Raw genomic sequence first — 25,895 nt, 5'->3', positions numbered from 1 at the left:
AGGCAAGGTATCTGGCCACATTGTTTGCTATGGTGCATTTGGTGTTGAACCAAAGGCACCAGGGAGTTAAGTTTCTGAAGAAATCCAATGCCGGGGAACAAAAATCAGAAGAGAACCTTTTAGACTCTGAAAAAATGAGTTTGTATCTTGGTTCATGAATGGCTCCAATTCTTGCAATATCTCCGGGGCATAATTTCTAAGACAGCAACTTATTTATTTTTAAACAAGACGGGGCCTACCCATTAGGGAACCCGAAAATATTTGCAGTCAGCTCTTGATTCCAACTTTCATGATTTTAGACATTCCCACTCGGCTCGCTAAACCTTAGACCGTCGTAGGAGACAAAAGCGTTTTCGCTGCTCCGCCTGAAGGGGCGTGGTCTGTCCGAGGGCGGGGCTTATAAATGAATCCGCGAGGGGGGAAAAAAATAATGCTAAACTGCAAGAAGAGACCGGAACAGCCAAGCTGCCACCGCAGGTGAAGGGTCCAGCGTCGCGGAGGCTCCTGCGTCCTCCCCGCTCACCGACTTAGTTGGAAAACGGAGGTTTGTGTGCAAAATGCTGAGGGTTTTTTAGATCTGAGCCCCCCCCAACCCAGGGAGCGGAAGGACCTTAGAAACTTCTACGCGATAAAGTCCGGCCAGCAACAGTGGCAGCACGAAAAGCATTTGCTCTCGCAGCGACATTGGGGGACCAGACAAAAGGGCTCCTCCTTGGCTGCCCTTCTAGTGAAACACGCGTGGAGACCTGGTTCTGATGCCCCAAAGCCGCTTTAGGTTTCGTCCCTTTTCGGGTTCGACCTCTGGGCCAGCGGGTCGCGTCTTCCCGCATCCGTGGCGGCTCTTGGTGCGCCCGGAGGGTAGCGCGCATCTCCCCGACGCGTTTCAGCATGTAATGCGTGGAACTGCGTGGGTTGAGAGGCGTAGTTCGCGTAGAAGCAGGCTCCGGTGTGATTTGGGGATGTGGATTGAGTTGCAATGCGTCTTTTACCTGCGTGATTATTTTTTATTTTTAAATGGCAGCAATTCTTATTAATTGGTAGACTTTTCCAAGGAGAATGGCTTTGAAAGATTTTTCCTTGGCTTCTTTAGTAGAAGAGAGAGCGAGAGCTGGGTAAAATGACTGTTTACGCCAATTTCCCTGGGGAGAATTGAGGCAGCTGGATGTTTCTGTCAGAAGCCAGTTACTAAGTGGGTGTTAACAGCCACACCTGTTGCTGAAATACCATGGGCTTCAGTGATAAGTTAACTTTTGTTGTTGTTCACTTATTTGGTCGCTTCCTACTTTTCTTGATCTGATGAGTGTTATTTTCTCAGCTTGGTTTATCAGAAACAACTACTTTTTGAGTCCTTTCAAGCTAGTGATAGGAGTCTAGTCACTTACCTTCTCTTGGCTGCTTTTTAAATAGCCTTCCATTTTCCAAGCATCCGAGGTTATTCTAGAGAGCTCTTCTGTCCATGTTGTATCCTGCACAAGATTCTGGCCTTGTGAAACAAGAACCTAGAAAACATTATTAAACAGAAGTCTTCTACAACAGCCTTTTCTAATCCAGACATGTGAACTTCAGGTTTTCCAGCCAATGTCAGATGCCTGTAATGAAGGGTGCTTTGAGATGGACAGCTCCTAAACTCCTCACAGCTGTTGTTCAATTTTATCATGCAACTATTTTATTTTTCCTTTTTTTTTGTATATGTAGTAGCTTAAAAAAATAGATGGTAGTAGTTACCCTTGCTTGCAGGGCACCTTTAACATTCTGTGAATGAGGCAGGATGACTCCTGCATGAAAAATACCTTGTAATTAGGCTGCTTCAGATGAATGGGTTGGATTCAAATTGAGCATTCTGTAAATAGAAAGCAGGATGATCCAGCAGAGGCTCTTCTCCGAAATAAAGAATGAGCATGTCCATCTTTATTACATTTTGTTCCGTCTGCATTGCCTTGACATCACAGCATCTCAGATCAGCTTTCTAGGAAAGCTGCAGAGCAGAATGACTCTACCAAGCATTAATTTCAATCCAGCCGTTTTACGGGAAAGAGTGTGCTCTACAAAATAAACACATGCCTTTTATGTGAACGGCTCCAGTGATCTTTGTAACTCCAGATTAAAGCAATCTTGTTTAGCAGTTTTGAGAAAAACTTCAGTGTAAGTCTCTGTGGAAATACAACCATCTAGTAATATAATAGTAGCCTTGATGGATATACAGCCTAAAAATAGGTTTGTATATTGAAGTGATGTCTCGGCATTGCTGCTGAGCATAGAGATTCCTGAAAAATATTTCATAACATTGATCTATTTTATAGTAACCCTTTGAATTATATAGTATATCAGTGATGTGCTTCTTATATAAAGATAAATACTGTGAAATAAGAGCTATTAAAATAATATTTCTTATGCAACCTCAAATGATTTAACTCCTTTTCTGTTGCTGCTTTCCATATTTAGTTTTCTAATGCTGTCTTGAATACATTGAGACAATTTTCCTATATGATTTTTGAGGGGCAACATGTCTATGTCTAGTGTTTCAATGGGACCCATTGGAAGTCTGTTACTTGACATTCTACGTTATTTGGCCTCCTTAGGCCACACATAATGGGGAATATAATGGCACTTTCATTTTTAGTCTAAGCAGTTCTGCTAAGGAGGCACTAGACATTTGGTTTTTGTCCAGTCTTCTAAATAAGAAAATATCTCAGATAAGATGCTGTGTTCAATGTTTCTTTCCTAAGGGAACTGCATACAAATAGCACCTTTCCTGATACATTGCTTTTCATTTAGCCAAGTCTTATTGTTGGAATTTGTCCCTCTTGCCACCAGCCAGCTGATGCCCACCTTGAGAATTACTGTGACTAGTAAGTAGAGAGAAGACAAGAAGGGGCACATGTAGGCAGCATGACTTCAGTGAATACCATGCAGTATGTGCTGCATTCCTCTGCTACTGGTGTTGAAGTAATGTGGCAGAAGAGCAGACATGGGACAAATTTTTCTCAGTCTCAACAGAAAGTGGGTCTTTTGTCTACACACTTGATTCATACAGAAATTAGCTGGCACTGCCCTGGGATTTGGAGACCAGCAAGAATTTCTGATTTTCAGTATTCTAACAGTAATAGCAAAATTATTTCTCCTCCAAGGATAATCTTCTGAAAACGAAGGTGGTGATAGAGGGGAAGGATACAAACATATTTGGGTTCAGGGCTCATTTCTATTGAAATCAAATTGTCTAACCATATATATCAGGTGAGGGTTAAGAAGAAAGTTATTCTTTCTGTCTAGAGCAATCCAGTTTACTTCTTATGATCCCCTTTGTGCAGTTGTGTTATGGCTGAAACCTTGTACGAACTTTTCTGTGCCATTCTGTAACTCTAAAACAAGGCAAACAGTGTATTTCTACCCACCTAAATTCAAATAATTAAACTTAGGGTATGTGGGTAAGTGTGACATTGTAATTGTTGTGTCCAGCATTATCTAATGAAGCTTGTAATAGATCGACTGAAAATGCTTGTTAACAGTTAGCTATTTTTGTAATGTGTATTTGTTTATTAATTGTCTAGAGAGGACTCTGTCCTACAAGACAGTCTAGAAATTCTTTAAAAGAAAGGCTAAATGGTTTGGCTCAGATTTAAAGGATGCAACCGGTTTTTTATAAGTGGATTTCTCTATTTCACATGAAATCCTTTAAATCCCATTAAAATGATTTTACCATGTGGGAGGAAAGTGGTAAGTCGGGTAGATTCTGGGATACAGATAAAGGGAGTAATCAAACTTTTAACAGAGGCAACATCTCATGAACTTAATTCTGTTCATGAAAAGATCTAATATACCTTTTCCCAGCCATTCCTTGTATCAAGGTAGGATAAGAGGTCCCCAGACTAATTTTTTAGAGGCAAAAAGGCTGCCATGAATAGGGGAAGCTGGAAAAATAGTTTTTAATATATTCACATAAATTTTGATCTAACAAATAAGAGCATCTCGGATGCAAAGTTTTCTCTTGAGGGTTTCTTGCCTCCCAACAAAAACAGTGTGAGAATTTCAAGCATTCTGAGAAATAGTGAAGTTGCTGGAGAAACTAATGTGCACAGAGAACCACAATTGTAATGAATTGAGTGTAAAGAATCAGTGAACCAGTTTAGACTATAGCAAATACAAAATGCTTGTAATATTCCATCCAGATTCTTATTCCTTTCCATGAAGAACATACCCAATCAATCGTAAGATCTCAAATTTGTTTAATTGTACTAAGAGGGTGTATCTTATTTCAATATTCTCTTCCTTTGTAGTTCAAACATTAATCTACAATGGCAGACAAGAAACCAAAGGCTGGCTCCACATCTTGCAGTGTACTAAACTGGGAACAGGTCAGTCGCTTGCATGAGATCCTATCGGAAGTGGTGCCAATTCATGGACGGGGCAATTTTCCAACTTTGAAGATAACTTTGAAGAAGATCATACAAACTGTTCGGAGCAGGCTGGAAGAAGCAAGCATTCTAGTGCATGACGTTCGACTGAATGGTTCTGCAGCTGGTCATGTCTTGGTTAAAGATAACGGGCTGGGTTGTAAAGATCTAGATCTTGTTTTTCAGGTGTCCCTCCCAAGTGAGACTGAGTTCCAGTTGGTCAAAGAAGTGGTGCTGCAGTCCCTTTTAAATTTTTTGCCTGAAGGTGTGAACAAACTCAAGATTACTCCCATGACTCTTAAGGAAGTATATATAGAAAAGTTAGTGAAGGTATCCACTGAAATTGACCGTTGGAGCTTAATATCTCTTTCTAACAGGCATGGCAGAAATGTAGAGCTCAAATTTGTGGATCGTATACGGCGGCAATTTGAGTTCAGTGTGGATTCTTTTCAAATAATATTAGACTCCCTGCTTTTTTATTACGAGTGCTCAGCAAACCCAATGTCGGAGCATTTCCATCCAACTGTCATTGGGGAAAGTATGTATGGTGATTTTGAGGCAGCCTTTCTTCATCTTAAGAACAGACTGATAACTACCAAGAACCCTGAGGAAATTAGGGGAGGCGGGCTCCTGAAATACAGCAACCTTCTTGTGAGGGATTTCAAGCCCATGGACAAAGAGGAAATCAAAACCTTGGAGCGCTACATGTGCTCCAGGTTCTTCATAGACTTCCCAGATATTCTGGAACAGCAGCGCAAATTGGAAACCTACCTGCAAAATCACTTTGCGGAAGAGGACAGAAGCAAATATGACTACCTAATGACCTTGAGGAAAGTGGTGAATGAGAGCACCGTATGCCTCATGGGGCATGAACGTAGACAGACCCTGAACTTGATCTCCCTTTTGGCCCTCAGAGTTCTTGTGGAGCAAAACATCATCCCTAATACTAATAACGTCACTTGCTATTACCAGCCAGCACCCTATGTTAGTGATGCAAATTTCACCAGCTACTATGTTGCAGATACTTACGGCCAGGTGTGTCCCACCTGGTTGCCTTGCAATTGATTTCTTGTCTTCAGCGCCTCTATTCAGCCAGAATGGAGCATTTCCTGTATTTCTCTTAACTGCTTAAATAAGACTAATGTTACCAAGCTTTAGTCAGGTCATAAAATAGTACTGCCTTTCATAAAAGAAAATCTCTTTTCTATCTGCCTAATATGTGTCTGCAATTTTTAAAGATGAAGTCTGAAAGATGATGTCCAACGACACCAGAACAATAATAGATACTTAATTGCTTCCATGCTATCTTACGTTTTTGAAGTTTCATTGTCTGCAAGTTCTGTTCCCAATTTAATGGAAGTAATGAGGACTAATCTGGTATTCTTGTGCAGGAAAAATAGCTATATTGTAGCACACAATTAGCTGATCAAAACCTCACTAAAAGGAATGGAATTGAAGCAATTTAATGTAGGTAGTATGAGAGCCATTTTTCTGAAAGTCTTAATCAGTTTCTTTTTTAAATTGTCTTTAAAAAAGGAAAAATCCTTTCATTCTATTTGGTGCATTTTAGTTTAAAGAAATTGGATACTGGCAACTTCGTGCTGGCAGAAATGGCTTCCAGGATACATAGCTTTCATGATCTCTTCTCACAAGCTTCCTCAGAAATATTTTGAGACCTTCCTTGAAGAAGGAAGGTGACGGCAATGGAGGCAAAGAAAGTCTAAACATTTTTAGGAGGGCAGCATTGGCAATGGAGAGCTCCTGATTTGTAGCAATCCCAAAGCAGAAGGCCTCTTCCTTCTAGCCTGTTTGGAAGACTGCCAAGCAAAGGAAGAAGCAGGAAAGTACTCTTGCAAGGGTAATATTGGATATTTGCCTTTTCTTAATAGTACAATCCAAAAATTCTGTGGAAAACTTTTTAGGTAGCAAAACAATTACTGGAAAACATAGAGGTTTATGAATCTGCAGTTCGGAATTTTATTTTCCCCTGAAACTGGGCATATACAGAATATGGAGTTAGTATTTTTCTAAAATTATATTGAAATTATAGATTTTTTAAAAAAATATTTTCAATCAAGATAAAAATCCCAAGAAATAAATGCAAACCAGAAGAAAATATAAATATATGGAATCAGATTTTGGGAAGGTGGCAAGGTTAGGAATTTATGCTATTGATGATGAGTAGCAATAACTGCAGTAGAAATGATGGTTTCAATAGTTACCTGAGAATAAAGTACTTCAGTTAGCACTCAGTTAACACTCCAAGTTCTTGAAAAAAGTTCTTAAAAATGAGTTCAGTTTAAAACAGTTATAAATTTCCAGTGCTTGCTATTCAGGGTTTATTGATACTTGTAGTTTTTTAGGAAGCCTCTTAAAGTTCAAAGGTATAGAAAGGAAAGAAGGGCCCTCAGTCACAGCTGGTGAATAAATGAAGGTTTTGTGAGAAGGAAATCTGTCAAGTATGCTTCGACAGTTCCACTGTCCTTTTCCTAAAGAAGAGGGCTCAAAACACTTTTATAGGATTCTTTCTCAATTGCACTTTCTTGGCAGCAAAGCTAATAGCCCTAAGGAATACTTTGCTACATTATTGAAGAAACTCATGGTTGATTAGCATAGATTTACCAAATCCAGCAGAACACCTGAAATTCCTAAATTGTCTATTAAATACAGAAAGAAGATAGATCGTTTTCAACCTATAGAGTTTTTTTTACAGGTTTTCTATTGCAAAAAGCTATTTATTAAACTGGTATATTTGTATTATAGCATAAGCATAACATTTCCAGAAAAGGAAACAAGGGTAAGAATAGGGCAGGGTAATGACAGAAAAACATGTTTGGAAATGTTCATTACTGACTAATAGAAATCCTTAAGTTTCTCTCAATAAAAGTTCAAAATAGGATAGCTTTTTTAAAAGTAGCATTTCTTCTGTAACTTAGAGATAAATTCTTATCTGTGGAAAGGTGGATGACCTTGGCAGTGCTAAAGTGGCACCACCTTGTTGAATTCCTTCTTGAATCAAACAGATAAGCAGAGAAAACGTTGAGTCTATTTCAGTTGCTGTAATTAAGCTACATGTTTTGCTTGTAGCTTGCAAATAGCCTGAATATTGCTGAAATTGATTGCACTGGATTATTCAAAAACACAGAGAAAGCTAAACAATAAAAGCATAATTTGATGCTCATGAAAAGGTTTGTTCTACTTCCTGTTGTAGAATTGCACCTTAGGGTGAGAGGGGAATGTAAATTAGAATTGTATCAAAAAAGGGCACAACAAGCTGAAGTTTAGACCTTTGTTTAATATTTAATTCAAAGCTGAAATGCATAGATGATGTCTAAATGATTTTTTACGTTGGTAGAAAGTTATTTTATATGCATTTCTGGCAAGTATGTGTTTCTTTAAATTTCAAAATTATTGTTAGTTGCTAGATAAGTATGATAGCTTTGGAGAGGGCTGTTGACATGCCCCTGATTTTGGTTTTCTTAAACTTGAAAGCTTAAAGTAAAATATTTTGGTCAATTGAATGGTGTATGTCCTTTTTTTATTTCCTCTGCACCTCCATAAAATAAGGAGACTTTCCAAGAACTTCTCAGTTTGTTCCCCATTTCTGAACTAGCCATTGTAACTCTGTATTCTCTCCAGTGCTTGGGATCCTGCCAGACCTGAAAGTTATCATAGTATCAGTTTCTTGCCAATAGAACCCATGAAATCATCTCATTCCAATCAGGGAAGATACATATTGGAGGATGCATTTGGGCAATATCACTTGGAAGACCCAGGTTCAAATGCACTTTCAGTTGTAAAGATTCAGAGGGACTGTCATCTATTCAAGCTTCTGTACTTTGCAATAATCTTCTGGGGGACAGCAATAAAAAGAGAATGCTATGGACGTCTCTTGGGGGTAATCTGAGTAAATAAGATGGTTTCTTGGTCTTCATTTCTTACCATACATTGAAGAGACAGTTAACTTCAGATGAAACCTGTGTTATGACTTAGGTCTGCCTTAAGACTATAGACAAAACTTCTTCAGAATATCCAAGCATAATTTATTTGCATTCCTTTTATACTCTTATGAATAGTCTATAATATGTTCTGAAATTCGGCATTTCTTATGAACAGATTTTTGAGAGTGGGTTGAAGACATTATTTGAACCCTTAAGTGGCCTAGATTTGAATGTCTAACTCACTGAGAACTAGACTGTCTTAAAACCATGATTTTGTCTTTTTAAAGCACTGCCCATATTTCAGGTTGTTTTCTATTTTGACTACATAGATGCTAGAAAATTAAATTAGGATCTTTCAGAATAACTTGATCTCAAGGCTTCAAAGTAAACAACCTTTTAGTTTCTGACAGCTGTTAGTTTCAGTCTGTTAATTCCACAAAATTACTTTGAAAACCTTAAGAGAAATGTAGATTTTATTCCAAATCAGAATGGTAATGATTTTAAATGTCACTTCCCAGGGACTCCTTAAAAATCATGTAGCATAGCCTACTTATGCAGAAAATGTGTTCTGAAAAAGTGGATAGTACTGTTTTGCAGTTCTGAAAAGAAAAGATATAAAAATATATAAGTACTAGTGCTAGTGTAAGTTAATTTAATCATAGAATTGGAAAGACAATTTAAGCAGTTGAACTCAACCCCCTACACAGTTAAAAAAATCCAAGTTAAAGATAAACGGCTGTTTAATTTTTGTTTCAACATATCCAATGAATTGGAATCTACAGCGGCTCTGGATAATAGATTCTAGTAACACAACCCCTTACTAAGAGGAATTTGAAAAAGTTAATTAGAAACTGTCTTTCTCTAACTTAAATCTATTGTTCTATGCCCTACACTCTAAAATGATAGAGAATAATTCCTGATCTTTTTCGATGCGACATCCTTTCGGTATTTGAAAAGTACTATCATATTCCCATTCCTTTCAAAGCCAAACCTACCCAGTTCCTTTTCCTCTAATTGTTATGATCTACTCTGATTATGTGACACCTATGAGACAGACCAAAGGGCCTGATCCATTGGATTTCTACCTTCAAGGAGTTAGCAGGCACTTGGCCTTATGAGGCTGGTGAGGCAGTTAATCAGCATAAACAGGTGAAGGTAGACTTGGGTGATGATGCCCAGAACCTGGTTGGGTTTTTAGCCCTATGATGCATTGGTAACAGGACAGAGGTGATCCACTTCGAGAAGCAAGGATGGCAACATCCCTAACTGAACCACATCTGCAGCTATATATAATTCAGAACAGCCATCAGCCTGGAAATAACCCGCTATTGTCAGACCTGTGCTCCTGATCCTTGACTCTCAGCTTTATGAGCCAGACCAGCTTGTAGGAGTATTTGGTGATTGGCCCCTGGACTGTTCATATTTTGAGTGGATTGCCTGCAAAATATGAATTTTGTAAAGAGTTTCTATTGCTATATTGATGGGTATAAGTTTCCTAGAAATGTTACACTAGGGTTTTCTTATTAAGGGTTATTTGGTTTCATTTTTCCTCTGGACTTTTTCCTTAGGTCCCTGTTGCAATTTTGCAACAGGATGAAGGAAGGATAAATTAGGTTTCCTTGAGGTCTCTGGTTAAATGTCAATGTATGGCATGAAGGAAAAGTCTCAATTGGGTGAGTTTTTACTCTTTATGTTACAGTAGAATTGCCATTCCGCAAACATTTAGGTTAAAAAAGATTGGTTAGCTATGTAATTAAGTTAGGGTCTGGATTGTGATTCCTGGATGTCTATTGTTCAGTTTGGATTTGGGATTAGTTTTAGAGATCAGTATTAATTGCATGTAGAAATTTCTGTCACTAAATATGGTGATAAACAGCTTCTCTTGCTGCAAGGGTTACAGTTAAGAGTTAGGCTTTAGAGTTAGCCTTTCTAAGTCAATGGTAGAATCCAGGAGTGAAATGTAAAATTTGTTACTACCGGTTCTGTGGGTGTGGCTTGGTGGGGGAGGGTGTAATGTGATGGTGGGCGTGGCCAACTTTTTTTTTTATTTTAACTTTTCAAAGCATTTTTTCTGCAAATGCAAAAAAATGCTTTGAAAAGCCTCTGCCAATCAGGAACACAGCTGGGATTGTCAGAGCCTTTTCAAAGCATTTTTTAAACCACCTCTTCCGCTGAAGAGGTTGCAGGAAAAAATGCTTTAAAAGTCTCTCTGAAGATCAGGCAACTCAGCTGGGATCGTCAGAGAGATTTTTAAAGCATTTTTTTCTGCAACCTCTTCCGGGGAAGAAGTGGTTAAAAAAATGCTTTGAAAAGCCTCTGACGATCAGGAAGACAGCTGGGATCATCAGAGCCTTTTCAAAGCATTTTTTAAACCACCTCTTCCCCGGAAGAGGTTGCAGGAAAAAATGCTTTGAAAAGCCTCTGAGATCCCAGCTGAGCCGCACGATCATCACAGGCTTTTTTTTTTTTTTTTTTTGCTTTTAAAAGCATTTTTTTGGCCGAAGAGGTTGTAGAAAAAATGCTTTTAAAAGTAAAAAAAAAAAAAAAAGCCTCTGATGATCGTGTGGCTCAGCTGGGCATGATGGTGGTGGGGGGAGCACAGGGATTTTTGCTACCAGTTCTCCGAATCATCTGCCGCCATCGCTACCAGATCGGGTGATCCGGGCCGAACCGGGAGCATTTCACCCCTGGTAGAATCTAATTCTGAGATTAGCTTTGAGGTGTTTTTATGATTTGAGCTACATTCACAATACAGTAGGATTACCTCTAGGAAAACATTTAGGTTAAGCAATTCTGGATTCACCATGGGTGAAAATTAAAGTAAAGGGCCATAGGGCTGTCAGAGTTTGTTGCAGCACACACAAGCAGACTATTAAGCAGGATTAAAATGTCTTTATATACATAACAACACATAAGGCATACAATACCCTTATAGGTTTTTCCATGTTGTAGAGAAGAGAAATAGCAAGTACAAACACAGCACAGAATGGAAGCACAAAATGGAGAAGGCAAAATGGAAGAGGGAGAAGCTAGTGCCCTCAAGCTTATATACAGAACAGTTAAGCCACGCCCAGGCTCTTTGCTGTCTGAATCACCAAACAGCCCCCATTGGCTGACCTTGTTGCTATGTCCTATTCCAGTTCATGAATATACTCTGACAGTTTCCAGTAGTTGAATTTCTTATATGGATGATATTTAGAATGAGTTTCTATGGGTTGTGGTTTTCTTGTTTTGTATCTTCTTGTGGAAATTGTTTTTTAAAATAATTTTGGGGATAACAAAATCTTTATGGGCAGGAATAAGGTTAAGTTTAGGCTTCCTTGAGGACAGTGGTGAAATTTAACTAATGTTAGCTCTGGAGTTCTGGTGTGATTTTTAGGCAGTGATACACTCGTGATATGGGGAAATTATCTCTAGGTAAACTCTTAGGTTAAAAACTATGGATATACTATAGCATGAAGTTAGAATTAGGTTTCTTTAAGATCTGTGGTTCAATTTGCTGTGAAAATTAACTTCAAGGTGTTGCCTTAGATTTGTTTTACAATCAGGATTATTTCTTACGGCACTTTTTAGGGTACAAAATTTCTATTGACAGAAAGACCAAGGCAGCGTTAAAATTAGGGGTGACTTTTTATGGTGAAATTTATGGTGAAATTTAACTTCAGGCAATATATTTGGGGGGAAGAATGTTTTTGGTTAGCAAATATTCTTACAGTGCTGCAACAAGAGATATTCCCTGCCAGGGAAACATGTAGCTTGAAAATTTCTTTGGGGTTTATATCAGGGGTGAAATGCTACCGGTGTCGGGTGATTCGGAGAACCGGTAGCAACGGCAGCACAAGGCTCCACCCAGCCACCCGGTTGTTGTTACTTCCTGGTTTTAATCAGGAAATAACATTTTTTTACCCTCTGCACATGCGCAGAAGGGTCAGTGTGCACACGTGACGCACACGGCGCATGCACTTCCGAACCGGTAGGGAAGGTAAGTAGATTTCACCCCTGGTTTATATCATTATTGGGTGTCTTACTTTTACGTTATGGTAGGGGATAAATCTTTGTGCATGAGAAAGTGCTGTAGATAAACTGAGATTAGAATGAAATTTACACTTCTTTGAAGGGTTGATCAATTTGATTGTGAGGACCAGCATTTAGTCAAAAATTTCCATTTAATTACCTAATCTTAAATTTTAAAAATGAAATGTTTGGAAGTTCTGCAGTTTTTTGTGTAGATTTAGACTTCCGGAAAGGAAATGCACGCACGCACGCACGCACACACACACACACACACACACACACACACTACTAGTTTGAAAAAGAGACAGGAGAAGTAAACAAACACTGGTATCTATAGAGAACTCCTATCATTATTAGCTATACCCTGACCTAATTATCAGGAACCAATGGTTACAGGAACAGGCAGCTTGTGGTGCTTTGCTGGCACTGAAAACTGTTGGTAGACAGAACATCAGGTTGTTTAAGGATGGAAGTGGCATTGAGGCTGCAGCAGTAGAATGCAGTGAGATGACACATAATCAGCATAATTAAAACAAACACATTAAAACACAATTAAACAGTTACAAATATTATAATAGAATATTATTCTATTCAGGGAAGAATGCATTATAAATTTACACTCTGTGCAATCATTAAACAGGCTCCATATTACCATGGGGTAGCTAGGCTTGATGGCAGAACCAAGTTTTAAAGGCCTTCTGGAAGACTATTAGGGTTGGATCCAATTTCATTCAGGGGGAGGAGGATGTTGTAGAGGGTGGGTGCCATGGGAGAAAAGACTTTCCTGGGTTCCACCAAACAAAGTCCCTTGGCCAATGGGAGCTGCAATATGGCCCTCCTGCTAGTCCTGATGGAATGGATAAACGTAACTGAGGTCATCCCTCAACCTGTCTCTATGCCATGTGGAGCTTTAAAACTCATAACTAGCACTCTGAATTGTATCCAGAAGCGAATGGGCAACCAATGCAGCTCACAAAGTCAAGATGGATCATGCAGTTCTAGAAGAACACATCACTGCATTTTGCACCAGCTGAAGCTTCTGGATATTCTTCAAGGGCAGCCTCATGTAAAATGCATTGCAGTAATCCATTCAACAAATGATCAGGACTTGAGTGACCGATAGTACAGCCTCTGGATCCAGGAATGGGCGCAACTGGTTCACAACATAAAGTTTTGGCTCTGCTAACCAAAACAACCATCTGCTTCTTAGGAAGGAGCCATAAATCCAGAAGGAACCTCAGATATTGCACCAAGTCTGTATGGAGCAGTTTACCCCATCCAGCATCAAAGATGATAAATGTTCAGATCCATTAGACTTCCAACCCCAAAGCTACTCACTCTTGTCAAAGTTAAAACAAGGCCTGTTGTTCCTATACAAAGTCAACCAGTGGTTGGACTGGTTTGTCCAACCAGTGGACAAACTGGTGGCCCATGGGCCGGATGCGTTATGTGCAGGCCACACCCATCCCAGCTCCGTGAATGGGAAAAACATGAAACATCATGTGACAGCAACGTGACGCTGCAAGTTTGACACCTTAGTGTCAAGGATACTAAGCACTAAGCAAGGATATTTACAGCATTGCTTAGCTTTCCATTGGTAGGGATGTCCAGCTGGGTATCATCAGTATACTGATAATATAGATGATGATGGAGGACGCCACTCAGCAGCTTCAATTTAAGAAGGCTTGGTTCACCCTAAACAGGGCCACCGATACAGCTATCAGTGGACAACATAAGGGTGCTCAGTGAAGTGTGTTCCTCATTGACCTCCCATAGCATTCTAGACATCTGTTAACCCATCAGTTCTTCCATAAACCATGGAAAGTGGAGGGTTCCACAGGAGAGAGGTTGCGTATGTATGTATGTATGTATGTATGTATGTATGTATGTATGTACGTATGTATGTACGTATTGTGCATTTTTTAAAAAGTTCCACATATCTTCCAATCCTTTTCCTATTGGATTCTCCTAACATGGAGAATCCACTTTGACAGCATTCAGTTTTAGTTTCCCTTAAAATCAAGAACTTCAGCATCACACTATTTCTTCTCTCAATGTTCCTGCTACATCCTTTTAATTAAATCTTCCCTGTTGTTTTCTATTAAGTCATGGATAATTGAGCTATTTGAGCTTTCCTCCATTCTCTGAAGCAGAAAATTGTCAGCAACACAAATTCAAAATTTCCTGCAAGGGCCATGCTGGGCAAAATGTGTCTCTTAACCAATGTTGAGATAATTAAAAGTCCTCATACTATTGTATAATGCCTCTAAGAAAGATCTTCAATTTGCTGTTGGTAAGCCTTATCCATATCAGTGGATTGTGCATCAAGGATCATCTAATGGGCCTCCTGTTCTAGGAACAGGCATAATTGGCACACCAGTTGAATGTGAGAGAAGACCTTCTTAGTCATAGAGCCACAGGCTCCTGTGCAAGAACTGTGAGTCCATTGTCCCTTGTCATTTTATAAGTTCCAAGCTGACTAAAGATGAGAGACGTGTTTTTCATTTTTTTTCTTTTTTTCCCTTCTACCTTGAATATTTAGTCCACTCCTGTGCTCAGTTTCTTAAATCATAAAGTCCCAAAGAGGTTTTCATTGTTCAGTCGCTAAGTCATGTTCAACTCTTTGCAACCCCATGGTTCCTAGCACAGCCAGGCCTCCCTGTTCTTCACTGTCTCCCAGTTTGCCAAAATTCATGTTCATTGCATCAATGACACTATCTAACCACCCTATCCTCTATCATCCCCTTCTCCTTTTGCCTTCAGTCTTTCCCAACATCAGAGTCTTTTCCAATAAATCCTCTCTTCTTATTTGGTGATGAAATAATTAAATGAACAATAAAACCTCTAGTAAATATATTATTAAAAAAGAACATACAGTTGTTATGCTTATATTTTCTTGTCTCAGATTGCTGGACAAGAGAACTTTATTCTAGAAGAGAAATCTCACAAAAATATCTGCTTACTCAAAACAATGGGTCTTTTATTCACTTTGATTACTGTTAAGAGTAAGATAAGGTATTATAGCTTAAAAGATTTAAGAATATAGAGTTATTGCTACCTTGGCCTTTTTTCCCTCTCACATGGTCAGTCTTGAGGAAAATTAATATGATTACAATAAGGTCCCGGCACTGATATTTCCCAGCAACACTTATTTATTTATTTATTTATTGGTCTTCTCCAGAGACTCAGGGCAGCTTACAATGCGTTAAGCAATATCCTTCATACTTTTGTATATAGCTGCTTAGTAGGGCTTTCGCGCCCCCCCAAGCGGTGTTCTTTTTTATACAAAGTCAGCTTATTGCCCCTGTTAGGATATGATGTAAATCTAACAAATTGTCCAGGCAATATATGTGTTCTATCACTTTAAATGTATTCTGTAACTTTAAATGTAATGCTGAGTAATTGTAGTGCTGAGTCATTGTAATGACTAATGACTGCTGACTGAATGCTGACTGCAATTATCATAATTGTACTGTTGAGTCATTGCACTGCTGACTTCACTTATCTTAAGTGGATAATTACTAGTGTAAACTGTATATAAGAAGGAAGCCAGGCTATAGTCATTGTTGGACCTGCTCTCATCATTGCTTGACTTGCTGCTTGACTGGAACTGTTGGTTGGAACTGTTACTGTCATATGTGAAGACGTGGATGGATATGCTACCATCGTGATTTGTTACCAGCGTGAATTACTGCTGTTTGTCTGGTAAGAAGATATCTGTAACTTCGGACTGATTTGAATGGCTAAAGACTTGGATTGACTAAAAGACTATGCAATTGTTTTTCACTGCAAAGTAAAAGCTTTGTTAAACCAGTTTGTATGTATTGTATTCATTGCTCTCAGTACCGTTTCTCTGTGCACTTACTCTGCTGGTTGGTAACACAACAATATCCTTAACAGCCCCCACAAACCAGGTCCTCATTTTACCTACCTCGAAAGGATGGAAGGCTGAGTCAACCTTGAGCCTGGTGAGATTTGAACTTGCAGTAATTGCAGGCAGCTGGTGCTACTTAACAGCACTTTAGTCTGCTGCACCACCAAGGCTCATTACGTAATAGGCTTGTAAAAGATGATTGCAATATTGGTGGTGTTATTCTCAATCTGGAGTTGTCTTCTTTTCATCTATTGCTCAATGAATGAGTTGTTTACAGGATAACATCAAGGAGATCAAGATTCCTTCCTTGGACAGCCAAAAGCATGGTACTACTCCATCTGCATTCTCCATCTCATCTACATCCTATAAGGATGAAGGGGTTAACTTATTTACCAAAGGACCAGAAGGCAGGACAAGAAGCAATGAATGGAAACTAACTAAGGAGAGAAGCAACCTAGAACTAAGGAGAAATTTTCTGACAGTGAAAACAATTAACCAGCTAGCCTTCAGAAGTTATGAATGCTTCAACACGGGAGGCTTCCCAAGAGAACCATTTGTCTGAAACGATATAGGGTTTCCCGCTTGAGCACAGGGTTGGACTAGAAGACTTCCCAGGTCCCTTCCAACTCTATGTTCTATGCACATAAATTTGGGGTTTATTTCTTTTCAAATGCATCACTTTATAGTTCTTGTAAATGCCAATCTAATGCTCAATTCCTTCTAGCTTGGAAAGATTCTTTTGCACATTTTCACTGTCTCTTTTTATTTTAATCACTTTCTTGGAGCAGTAAGCCCAATTCTATTTTTCAGAGTGAAATGTGAACCCATGCTTTACATTACATAATAAAAAAAATAGCCTTTGCTTGGAGCAAGGTGAGGTAGATTTGCAAAAGAATCCTTGTAGACCCACCGATACCTGGAGCTCTAATACCAGTCCAATCCTGAAAAATCCTGAAAATAACCAATTGACCCAAGATGTAACTCCACCACTCAGCAAGGCAGCACACAAGCTACCTGGCCTATGTCAGCAGGTTAATTGTACATTAAAGGAGCCAATGCTTGAATGGCAGTGCTAGAAGCTGTCTGTGTTGACAGCAGACAAGATGACAACAGTCAAGTTACTGGATAAAAAGAGCCCAAGATACAATTTTCCTCTCTCCTCATTTATTTGTACTCTGCCTTTGCTTGGAGGGGAAATGAGAATGACATTATACAAAAATGAACAGAGATCAGCCCAGGAGCATTCATTCTGATGCAGCACGCTCCGGGGATCTTCATTTCCAGCGTTGAAGTAAGATTTATAGTCCAATTTGGTCATTGGTTAGACATGGAATGGGAGAGGGCATCATTTCGTCCTTATGTCTCTAGGGCTGCACAGTGACTTGAACTTGCCCAGTACAGCTGAGTGAGAGCAATAAAAAAGCCATTCAGCTAATTGCCTGGATGTCACAAAACCTGCTCGTGCTTTTTTAAACTTGATTTGCTGTGTCTACTGATGTTCATCCTAGCAGATGCATACTTTAATCTCATTAGCTGTAACCAGGGCAGTTGTGAGTTATGAACTATTTATCCTCTGCAGGAAAGCCAGCCCCTTTGTGCTATAGAAGAGTCCCTGTAAAGACAACAGAATATAATTGCAATTCTGAGAGGCCACCCTAAACTGGAATCTTTTCTCGGATTCATTTGAAGATGGATTTTGGAAGTAAGCTTTAATAGTCACCAGATTTCTTATTCTTGCAGAACCACTCTGTCTCAGAAACTGAATAACAGTGACAGAAAACCTCTCTCTGCATCCCTTTGTAAAAAGCAAAATTCAAAAGCAGGTTGCAAAGGTTTTCTTTCCTGGAAAGGATATCCAAAAACAGATGCAGGGACACTAATTGTAGTAAATGCATGTATTTTAGGTAAGGCTTACATCTAGTTGATATACTGGATCAAAGGATCAATTCTGTCACGAAGGAATGCTTTCTGAACTATAATCAGTGATGATTCACAATTGCTGTACCTTTTTGCAAGTGAGTAAATTGTCCTCTTGAATATCTGAGTTTATTTCTCCCCACTGCAATTTCTTATTCTATGAAATAATTCTAAAACTCAAAGGGGAGAGAAATTTAATCCCTTTTAACCTTTCTGACAGTAGAATCATTTCCATCAATTGAGCCTTGGTGGTGCAGCAGACTAAAGTGCTGTTAAATAGCACTTAGCTGCCAGCTGCCTGCAATTACTGCAAGTTCAAATCTCACCAGGCTCAAGGTTGACTCAGCCTTCCATCCTTTCAAGGTAGGTAAAATGAGGACCCAGATTGTGGGAGCAATAAGCTGACTTTGTATAAAAAGAACACCGCTTGGGGGGGCCGAAAGCCCTACTAAGCAGGTGTATACAAAAGTATGAAGGCTATTGCTTAATGCATTGTAAACCGCCCTGAGTCTCCGGAGAAGGGCGGCATATAAATTGAACCAATAAATAAATAAAATAAAATAAAATAAAATAAAATAAAATAAAATAAAATAAATAAATAAACGTGGGTTCTAGACTAGGTGGGTGATTGTGAGCAAGAGATATGATTAAATGGATGTAAGAGAAATCTGGAATGACTGGAATACAGCAAACAAAGTATGCAATTTCTTCAAAAGGAACAGAAGAGAGAGGATATGTTAAAGGCACATGTTCCTCCACAGAAGGCCAAAGTAATAAACTTGGCAATGCTGTAGAGAGTAACTGGGTTGAAGTAAGTAATGGTACAAGTAGAAACAATATTGCTGTTGGTGTCTACTATCACCTTTCCAGCCAAGGAGAAGATGTGAATCATGCAAATTGCACTCTTTCAAGGAGGCATGAAGTCAGTTGATGAGAAACCTAATTAACTGGACATCAGTTGGGAGACAAACTCTGCCAAGCGTACTTCTTCCAGCAAATTCCTGACTTGTCTTGCTGACAGCTTTATCCTTCACAGGATGAGAAAAGGCACAAGAAGTCCTCAACTTGATTCTAATCAATAGGGAAGGCTTAGTTGAGGAAATGGAAAGAGAAGGGACAGTATAATGCTGGAGCTGGTTTTAAGGAGATTAAAATGTTAATCAAACCTGTATCTTGGATTTCCAAAAGTGGATTTAGAGCAATGGTAAGTAGGATTCCGTGGGCAGAAGAAGCTAATGGAAAAAGGACCTTAAGAAGGTTGGAAGTTTCTAAAGAAAAAGGAGCTCAATGGGCAATTGTAAACAACTTCAATAAGAAGGAAAAAAAATTGGAAACAGCAAACATGTGACTACATAAAGATTTAGTGAAAATCTGAAAACTGCAGCAGAAAAGGGCATACATATACATATGAAATGTAAAGAGGATCAGGTCACAAAGGATAGTTCAGAGAGTGGTAATCCTGAACAGGTGTCAAGAAATCAAAAGCTTGGGATAAACTGAAGTTAGAGAAACACGGAAAAAACAACCAAAGAAGTTGTTTTTGCATATGCGCAAAATAAAAGAATCTATATACAGTCTGCTTAATCCATTTTTGCACTCCTGGATCTTTCAGCAGCTTTTGACGCCATCAGCTGCAGCAGGGACCTCCAAATATAGCAAGTTTAAGACTTGTGGACTTCAGCTCCCCAAATTTTCTAACCAGCATGGCTGGCTGGGGAATTCTGGGAGTTGAAGTCCACAAGTCTTAAACTTGCCATGTTTGGCGACCTCTGAACTGCAGTACACTTCAGTGATGGCTCCTTGGGTTTGGGGATTGAGGGAACTGTTTTACAGCAGTTTTCTTCTTTTCTTTGGAGCCAGTTTCAGTCAGGATAAGGTGGAGAGACATCTTCCCCTGGCCCCTTCTTTGTGGGGTGCTGCAGGGTCCTATTCTCCCCTTCTTTTCCCCATCTAGAGGAAACACCTAGGAGAGGTCATCCACCAATTTGGGGTTTTGTATCATAATATGCTGATGACACCCCATTATATCTTTTCACTCCAGGCCAGCCAAGTGAGGCTGTTGCAGTTCTGTCACGGTGCCTGGAGATGTGCGGATTTGGATGGAGAGGAACTGTACAGCTTTATCTAAGGTTTCAGTTGTACCCTTTTCTAGATGGGGGAGAGGGGATTTCAGATAGGCACTCATGCTCTGGTCACCCCACAGCTTGAGTACTGTAACATTGTACATGGAACTGTCCTTGAAGAACCATCTCGAAGCTTCACCTAGTCCAGAAAGCAGCGGTGTACGTGGTGATGGGAATGGCTCAGTATGACACTTGCTTTGTGGGCTGCATTGGTTACGTTTGCTTCCAAATCATAGAGTCAGGGCTAGAAGGGACTTTGGAGGTGTTTGTAGTCCAATCACTTGTCCAGGGCAGGAGTACTTATTCCATCTAGGACAAATAGCAATAGCACTTAGACTTATATACCGCTTCACTGTGCTTTCCAGCCCTCCCTAAGCAGTTTACAGAGTCAGCCTATTACCTCCAACAATCTGGCTCCCCATTTTACTCACCTCAGAAGGATGGAAGGCTGAGTCAACCTTGAGCCTGGTGAGATTCGATCTGCCAAACTGCTGGCAGCCGGTGATCAGCAGAAGTAGCCTGCAGGACTGCACTCTAACCACTGCGCCACCGCAGCTCAACAAATGGTTGTCCAATTTTTTTTTTTAAAAAAAACCTCCAGTGATGGAGCATCCACAACTTCCAGAGGCAAGCTGTTCTATTGACTAATTGTTCTCACTGACAAAAAGTTTTCCCTTAGTTGCAGGTTGGATCTGTTTTTAACAAGTTTCCATTCATTATTTCTTGTTTGCCCTCAGATGCTTTGGAAATAAATCAACCCCCTCTTCCCTGTTACAGCCCAAGTATTGGAAGATGTACTGCCTATTTTGAACCTGTGCATTTGTTTTTTCCTGGCTAATAAGTGTGGGACCTTAGTTTTCTCACTATTCAACTGCATCTTATTGGATAGGGCCCAATGCTGAAGTCTGTCAAGGTCCTTCTGAATGTTGAGCCTATCTTCCACAGTGTTAGCAATCCCCCACTCCCCATTTCCTGGCTTGGTGATATCTACCAATTTGGTGAGCTCCCCTTTCTATCCCTTCATCTAGGTCATTCATGAAGATGTTGAAGAGCACTGGGCCCAAGAAAAAAATCTTTAGGTACTCCACTGCAGGTTTCCTTCCACATAGATGTAGTTTTGTTGAGGAGCACAAAAACAGTAGAGTTGGTAAGCCAAATGCAAATCCAGCTGGTGGTGGTTCTATCCCACATTGTTCTGTCTTACTAGAAGTAGGTTGTGGTCTATCAAATACCTCACTGAAGACTAAATGTAGTATGTCCACAGCATTTCCCTGATCTACTGATTTAGTCACTTCATCAAAGAAGGCAAATCTTTGATAAAGGTTTATTTGGCATGACCTATAGCAGCACCTGCTCTCTAGAACAAGATTTTCTCCAAAGATTTTAACAACCTCCAATGTACTTGCGTTTTGAGGGAGGGGCTCTGAAAACTTGACTGTTCACCCCAATTTTTGGCAAGTGTGGTTGAAGCCTGCTTTTCTTTTTTTTTATTCCCATCTGAGTTCTGTTATTTATGCCTTCTTTGTTCCTTTTTGCTTTGTGTGGTTTTCTTGTTTTAAATGTTTTTAACAATTTGTAAACTGCCCTGAATCACTGGAACTCAGGCAGCATATACATTTAACCAATTGTTATCTTACTGTTATTAATAATAATGAGACCAAACACAAAAAGTACTAAAAAGGCAAAGCTGCTCAAATCCTATTTCGGTTCAATCTTTTCCAGCAAAATGATATGGGATACACTTGGAAAGCGAGGAACAGGATGAAAGGCAAGATTAACATTTAAGATTGATAGAACCAGTCAGAGAATATCTAATGGAATGAGTTAAAGTCTTTAGGACCAGATGAAACACATCCCTGGAGATCGGTTAAGAGTTTGACAGGGAACCCATTACCCAGAGAAGTGGCTCCCCCTTCATTGACTAGGTTTAATCAGAACTTGGCCCACCATTTGTCTAGAATGCTGTAAACTTGTGTTCCTGAACTGAGCAGACTTTGAATCAGTTGCCTAAATGGACCTCTCCAACTCTGATTTATGCTTTTCTTCAATATGCAGGACGTACCTTTTTGGTGCCTTTCCCTGTTTGTGGCTGGGTCCTTGCTAGCAACTTTTGTAGATATACTCCCCCCCCATCTTAGCAAATTGGATATTATACTTGGAAACAATTCACCATTATTTTATATGGGAAATTCAGTAAATAGATCAGAGGAGGAGGAATAAAGAACAAGTATGCAAGTAGGTTGGGTAGGTTCAGGGGTGGGTTCTAAAATTTTTACCGGTTCTGTGGGCATGGTTTATTTTGTGGGCGTGGTTTGATGGTCATTTGACAATTCTTTAGGATTTAGCAGAGGTACTGGTCTACCAGGCTTTTAACTGCTTGCAGAGCTGTACCGATCTTCCCATTTCTTCTTGGAGCGTTCCTGTCTACCCATTTGTTTTTGGAGGCACCGATCTACTCATTTATTTTTGGAGGCACCGGTCTACCCATTTAGTTTTCGAGCGCTCTGGTCTACCACCACACTGCCTTTTAACACTGATTAGCTGTAGGGCGGCCCTTTGAAGCCCCACGGCAAGAGTTTAAACAGTTTTTTTCTTTCTAGCCGATCAGCTGGGACTCAGAAGGCAGTGAATAGTAAGAATAAAGCGGGGGGCGGAGTGGGGGGAGGACCCAGCTCCCGAACAAAGAGAACCAGTTCGGTGACATATCGTCACCGCTACCAGCTTGGCCGAACCGGGAGGAACCCACCACTGGGTAGGTTTAATAGAAACATTCTATATTGGCAAAGAGAAACTCTGAAAGTATTGTGGGAAGTAGGAGGTAACCAGAAAACAACAAAAATCTCCCTCAGGATTTACATGTGGCATTTTAAGGAAATGCACTATAGTTTTTTGCCTTCTTACTGAAGAGGTAAACTACAACTCAGTGGCAGAACATATATTCAGCACACAGAAAAGACATGAGAATTTTCAAATCTGGCATCTCAAGTGAAAGGGTTTTGAGTGGCAGGGCTGGTAAAAAAATTGAAGAGATAACCAGTTCTTTGAAGTTACATCTGGATTTTGAGAAAATGACAAGGTTATCAGATCAGAAAGCCTCTATCATGGACACAGTACCCATTCACAAGATGTTGCTGTTGTCATAATGGTAGTTATGATCAATCATTGATTACACAATTGACAGAAGTGATGGGTGATGATATTATGTGACTACTTTTCTCAAGGTAACACACAAATCAATTATTTTTATTTCAAGGGTTTTTTTTTGTTTTGCATTCCTGACACATCTAGGTGTCCTAGTGAACAACCACTTAAGCATGAGCCAGCAGTGTGCTGCAGCTGCAAAAAAATGTCAATGGATTCTAGGCTGCATCTACAGAGGCATCAAGATCATGAGAAATGATAGTACCACTCTGTACTATGCTAGTGAGGCCACACTTGGAATGCTGTGTCCAATTCTGGCTAAAAAAAAAAAAGATGCCGAGACCCTAGAAAGAGTGCAGAGAAGAGCAAAAAAATGATAAAAGGTCTGGAAGCTAAAACAGATGAATGGTTGCAAGAATTGGGTAGGTCTAGCCTAATAAAAAGAATTTGGGGTGACATGATAGGTGTCTTCCAGTACATGAGGGGCTGCCATATGAGGTAGGGCAGCTGAGAGCAGGGTAAGAAGCAAAGGGTGGAAGCTACTCTTGAGACTGATCCGATCTGGAACTGAGGAGAAGCTTCTTGACAGAACAATTAACTAATGGAATAGCTTGCTTTTCAGAGTTGTAGGTACACCATTGCTGGAGGCTTTCAAGAAAAGACTGGATGTCCATTTATCTGTTATGGAATAAGGTCTCCTGCCGTGGGCAGAGATTTGGGCTAGAAGATCTCTGAGATCCCTTCCAGCCCTATGTTTCTATGACTATTTACTAGAAAAGTAGCTTCTTCTAGCCCAAAGAAGGTGCTTGATCTGCCCAAACATCTAAATTTTCTTTGGATTAGGTCTTTTATATTTCACAGAAGCAAACTGATGAATCTCAAGATTTAACAACCTAGTAGTGAAACTTGTGGCAAGACCTGCTGGAAGCTTGAACCTATCCAGAAAACATGAAACCCATGTCACAGAAGGCAAACTAAGTCATGAGGAGATAAATATGATCTGAACTGGGGAAAATCTCCCATGTCCATATCCTCACAGCATAAAATACATATAATACGCATACTGCCAAAACAAAATAAATATCCCCATCTGTGTCTTACACACAAAATAGGCTACTTATAGTTAAACAAAATAATTATCTCTTCCTGTCTGTGGACTGAGCTTACCCCAACTTAGCTCCCACTTACATTACCTGGGATCAGTTGTAAACAAAGCGGTTGGCTGCAGACAATTCAGCTGTTTTGTTTTTGAATGCCTCCAAAGCTCATATTAGCACCAAAGCATTTGGGAAAATAAGTTGTCCCTGGAGACTTTTTGCATTGCAGCTCACCAGCTTCCAGTTGTTTTAAAATGGATTTCATTTTTTAGAATATGAGAATGGCATGGGATCTTGGGGACACAATTTTTTAATTTCTTAATTTAGACACTATATTGTTCTTAATGTTGGAATGATGTACAAGGATTCCTTTTCCCAATCCAGAAGTCTTCTTATCCCTGTGCAAACACCCAGGACGCTATCTCACAACTATGTACTGGGTTTGCAAATGAAGCATTTCCACAGGCACAGCTGTGAGCGGGCTTCCTCTGCGTTATCATTAATGAACAGGACAGCCACTCTAGTTCCACACTGCCTGAGACATTGCTTCACACAGAATACAAAATTCTTCCAATTCTAGGGATGAAGAGGGATGATAGCACTGCACAATTCTTCTTAGCTATTATATACCTTCAAATTTAAATAAACTGGTCTCAAACACAATGGTTATATATCCTCGGATGGAGACTTTTACAGCTGCTTTTTAAAATTCTATTTGAAATGAATACTTTTTTTAATGGTCAGTAGTATGCATCACATTCAATTTAGTTTCCCCATCCAGTAGCATGGATTACAATAGCAGCTACTCTGAGCCAATCAATTCTATTTCCTTCTCCTGATTTCTGCCCCAATCTATGCCATTCAACCATCACTATAGGAGGAGGTGGGGAACATGTGGTTCTTCAGTGTCAATGAACCACATGTTCCCATAGTTCCAATGAAGCAGCAGAGCCAATGGTGTGCAGTTGGAATTGTATTTCAACACCTGCGAGGCCTGAGGTTCACCAAGGCTGTCACAGTAATTGCAGACAACTCTGTACCTCAATTAACTTACAGGCAGTCCTGGACCTAGGATTGGTCACTTAGTGGCCAAAGTTATGATGGACTCAAAAAGAGGACATATGACGGGATTCTAAATTTCAATGGTTATTCCCCTATCCTGCAGTCATATGAATGCATTTTGGGTGCTTGGCAACACAGCTGCTTTACAGCTGTTTGCAGCATCTTGCAATCACATGATCACATTTTATGTCAGTTTTGCCCCATTTGCTTTATGGCTGATGCGAAAAAGAGTTGCAAAATTGAGTCATTCGTGTGACTGACCTGTTTTATGACTTTACAAGTTAGAGTTATAACGGGTAGGCTCCATTATGGTCATAACTCAAGAACTACCTGTA

At 39.7% G+C, this 25,895-nt stretch overlaps 1 protein-coding gene across 1 annotated transcript; it reads left to right on the top strand.

Annotated features, from left to right (window-relative positions):
* Nucleotides 1-377: 377 nt before the first annotated feature.
* Nucleotides 378-7,912, top strand: TENT5C (terminal nucleotidyltransferase 5C). Its single transcript, XM_034411045.3, has 2 exons — nucleotides 378-544; nucleotides 4,275-7,912. The coding sequence occupies exon 2, from the start codon at nucleotides 4,293-4,295 to the stop codon at nucleotides 5,454-5,456; it is 1,164 nt and encodes a 387-aa protein (XP_034266936.1). The 5' UTR covers nucleotides 378-544; nucleotides 4,275-4,292; the 3' UTR covers nucleotides 5,457-7,912.
* Nucleotides 7,913-25,895: the final 17,983 nt, after the last annotated feature.

The sequence above is a fragment of the Pantherophis guttatus genome, chromosome 2 (assembly GCF_059756535.1).
Source record: "Pantherophis guttatus breed Tessera chromosome 2, ASM5975653v1, whole genome shotgun sequence".
NCBI classification, from domain to species: Eukaryota; Metazoa; Chordata; class Lepidosauria; order Squamata; family Colubridae; genus Pantherophis; species Pantherophis guttatus.
Note: the sequence above shows the minus strand (reverse complement) of the source record. Positions and strands in the feature narration are given on the sequence as shown.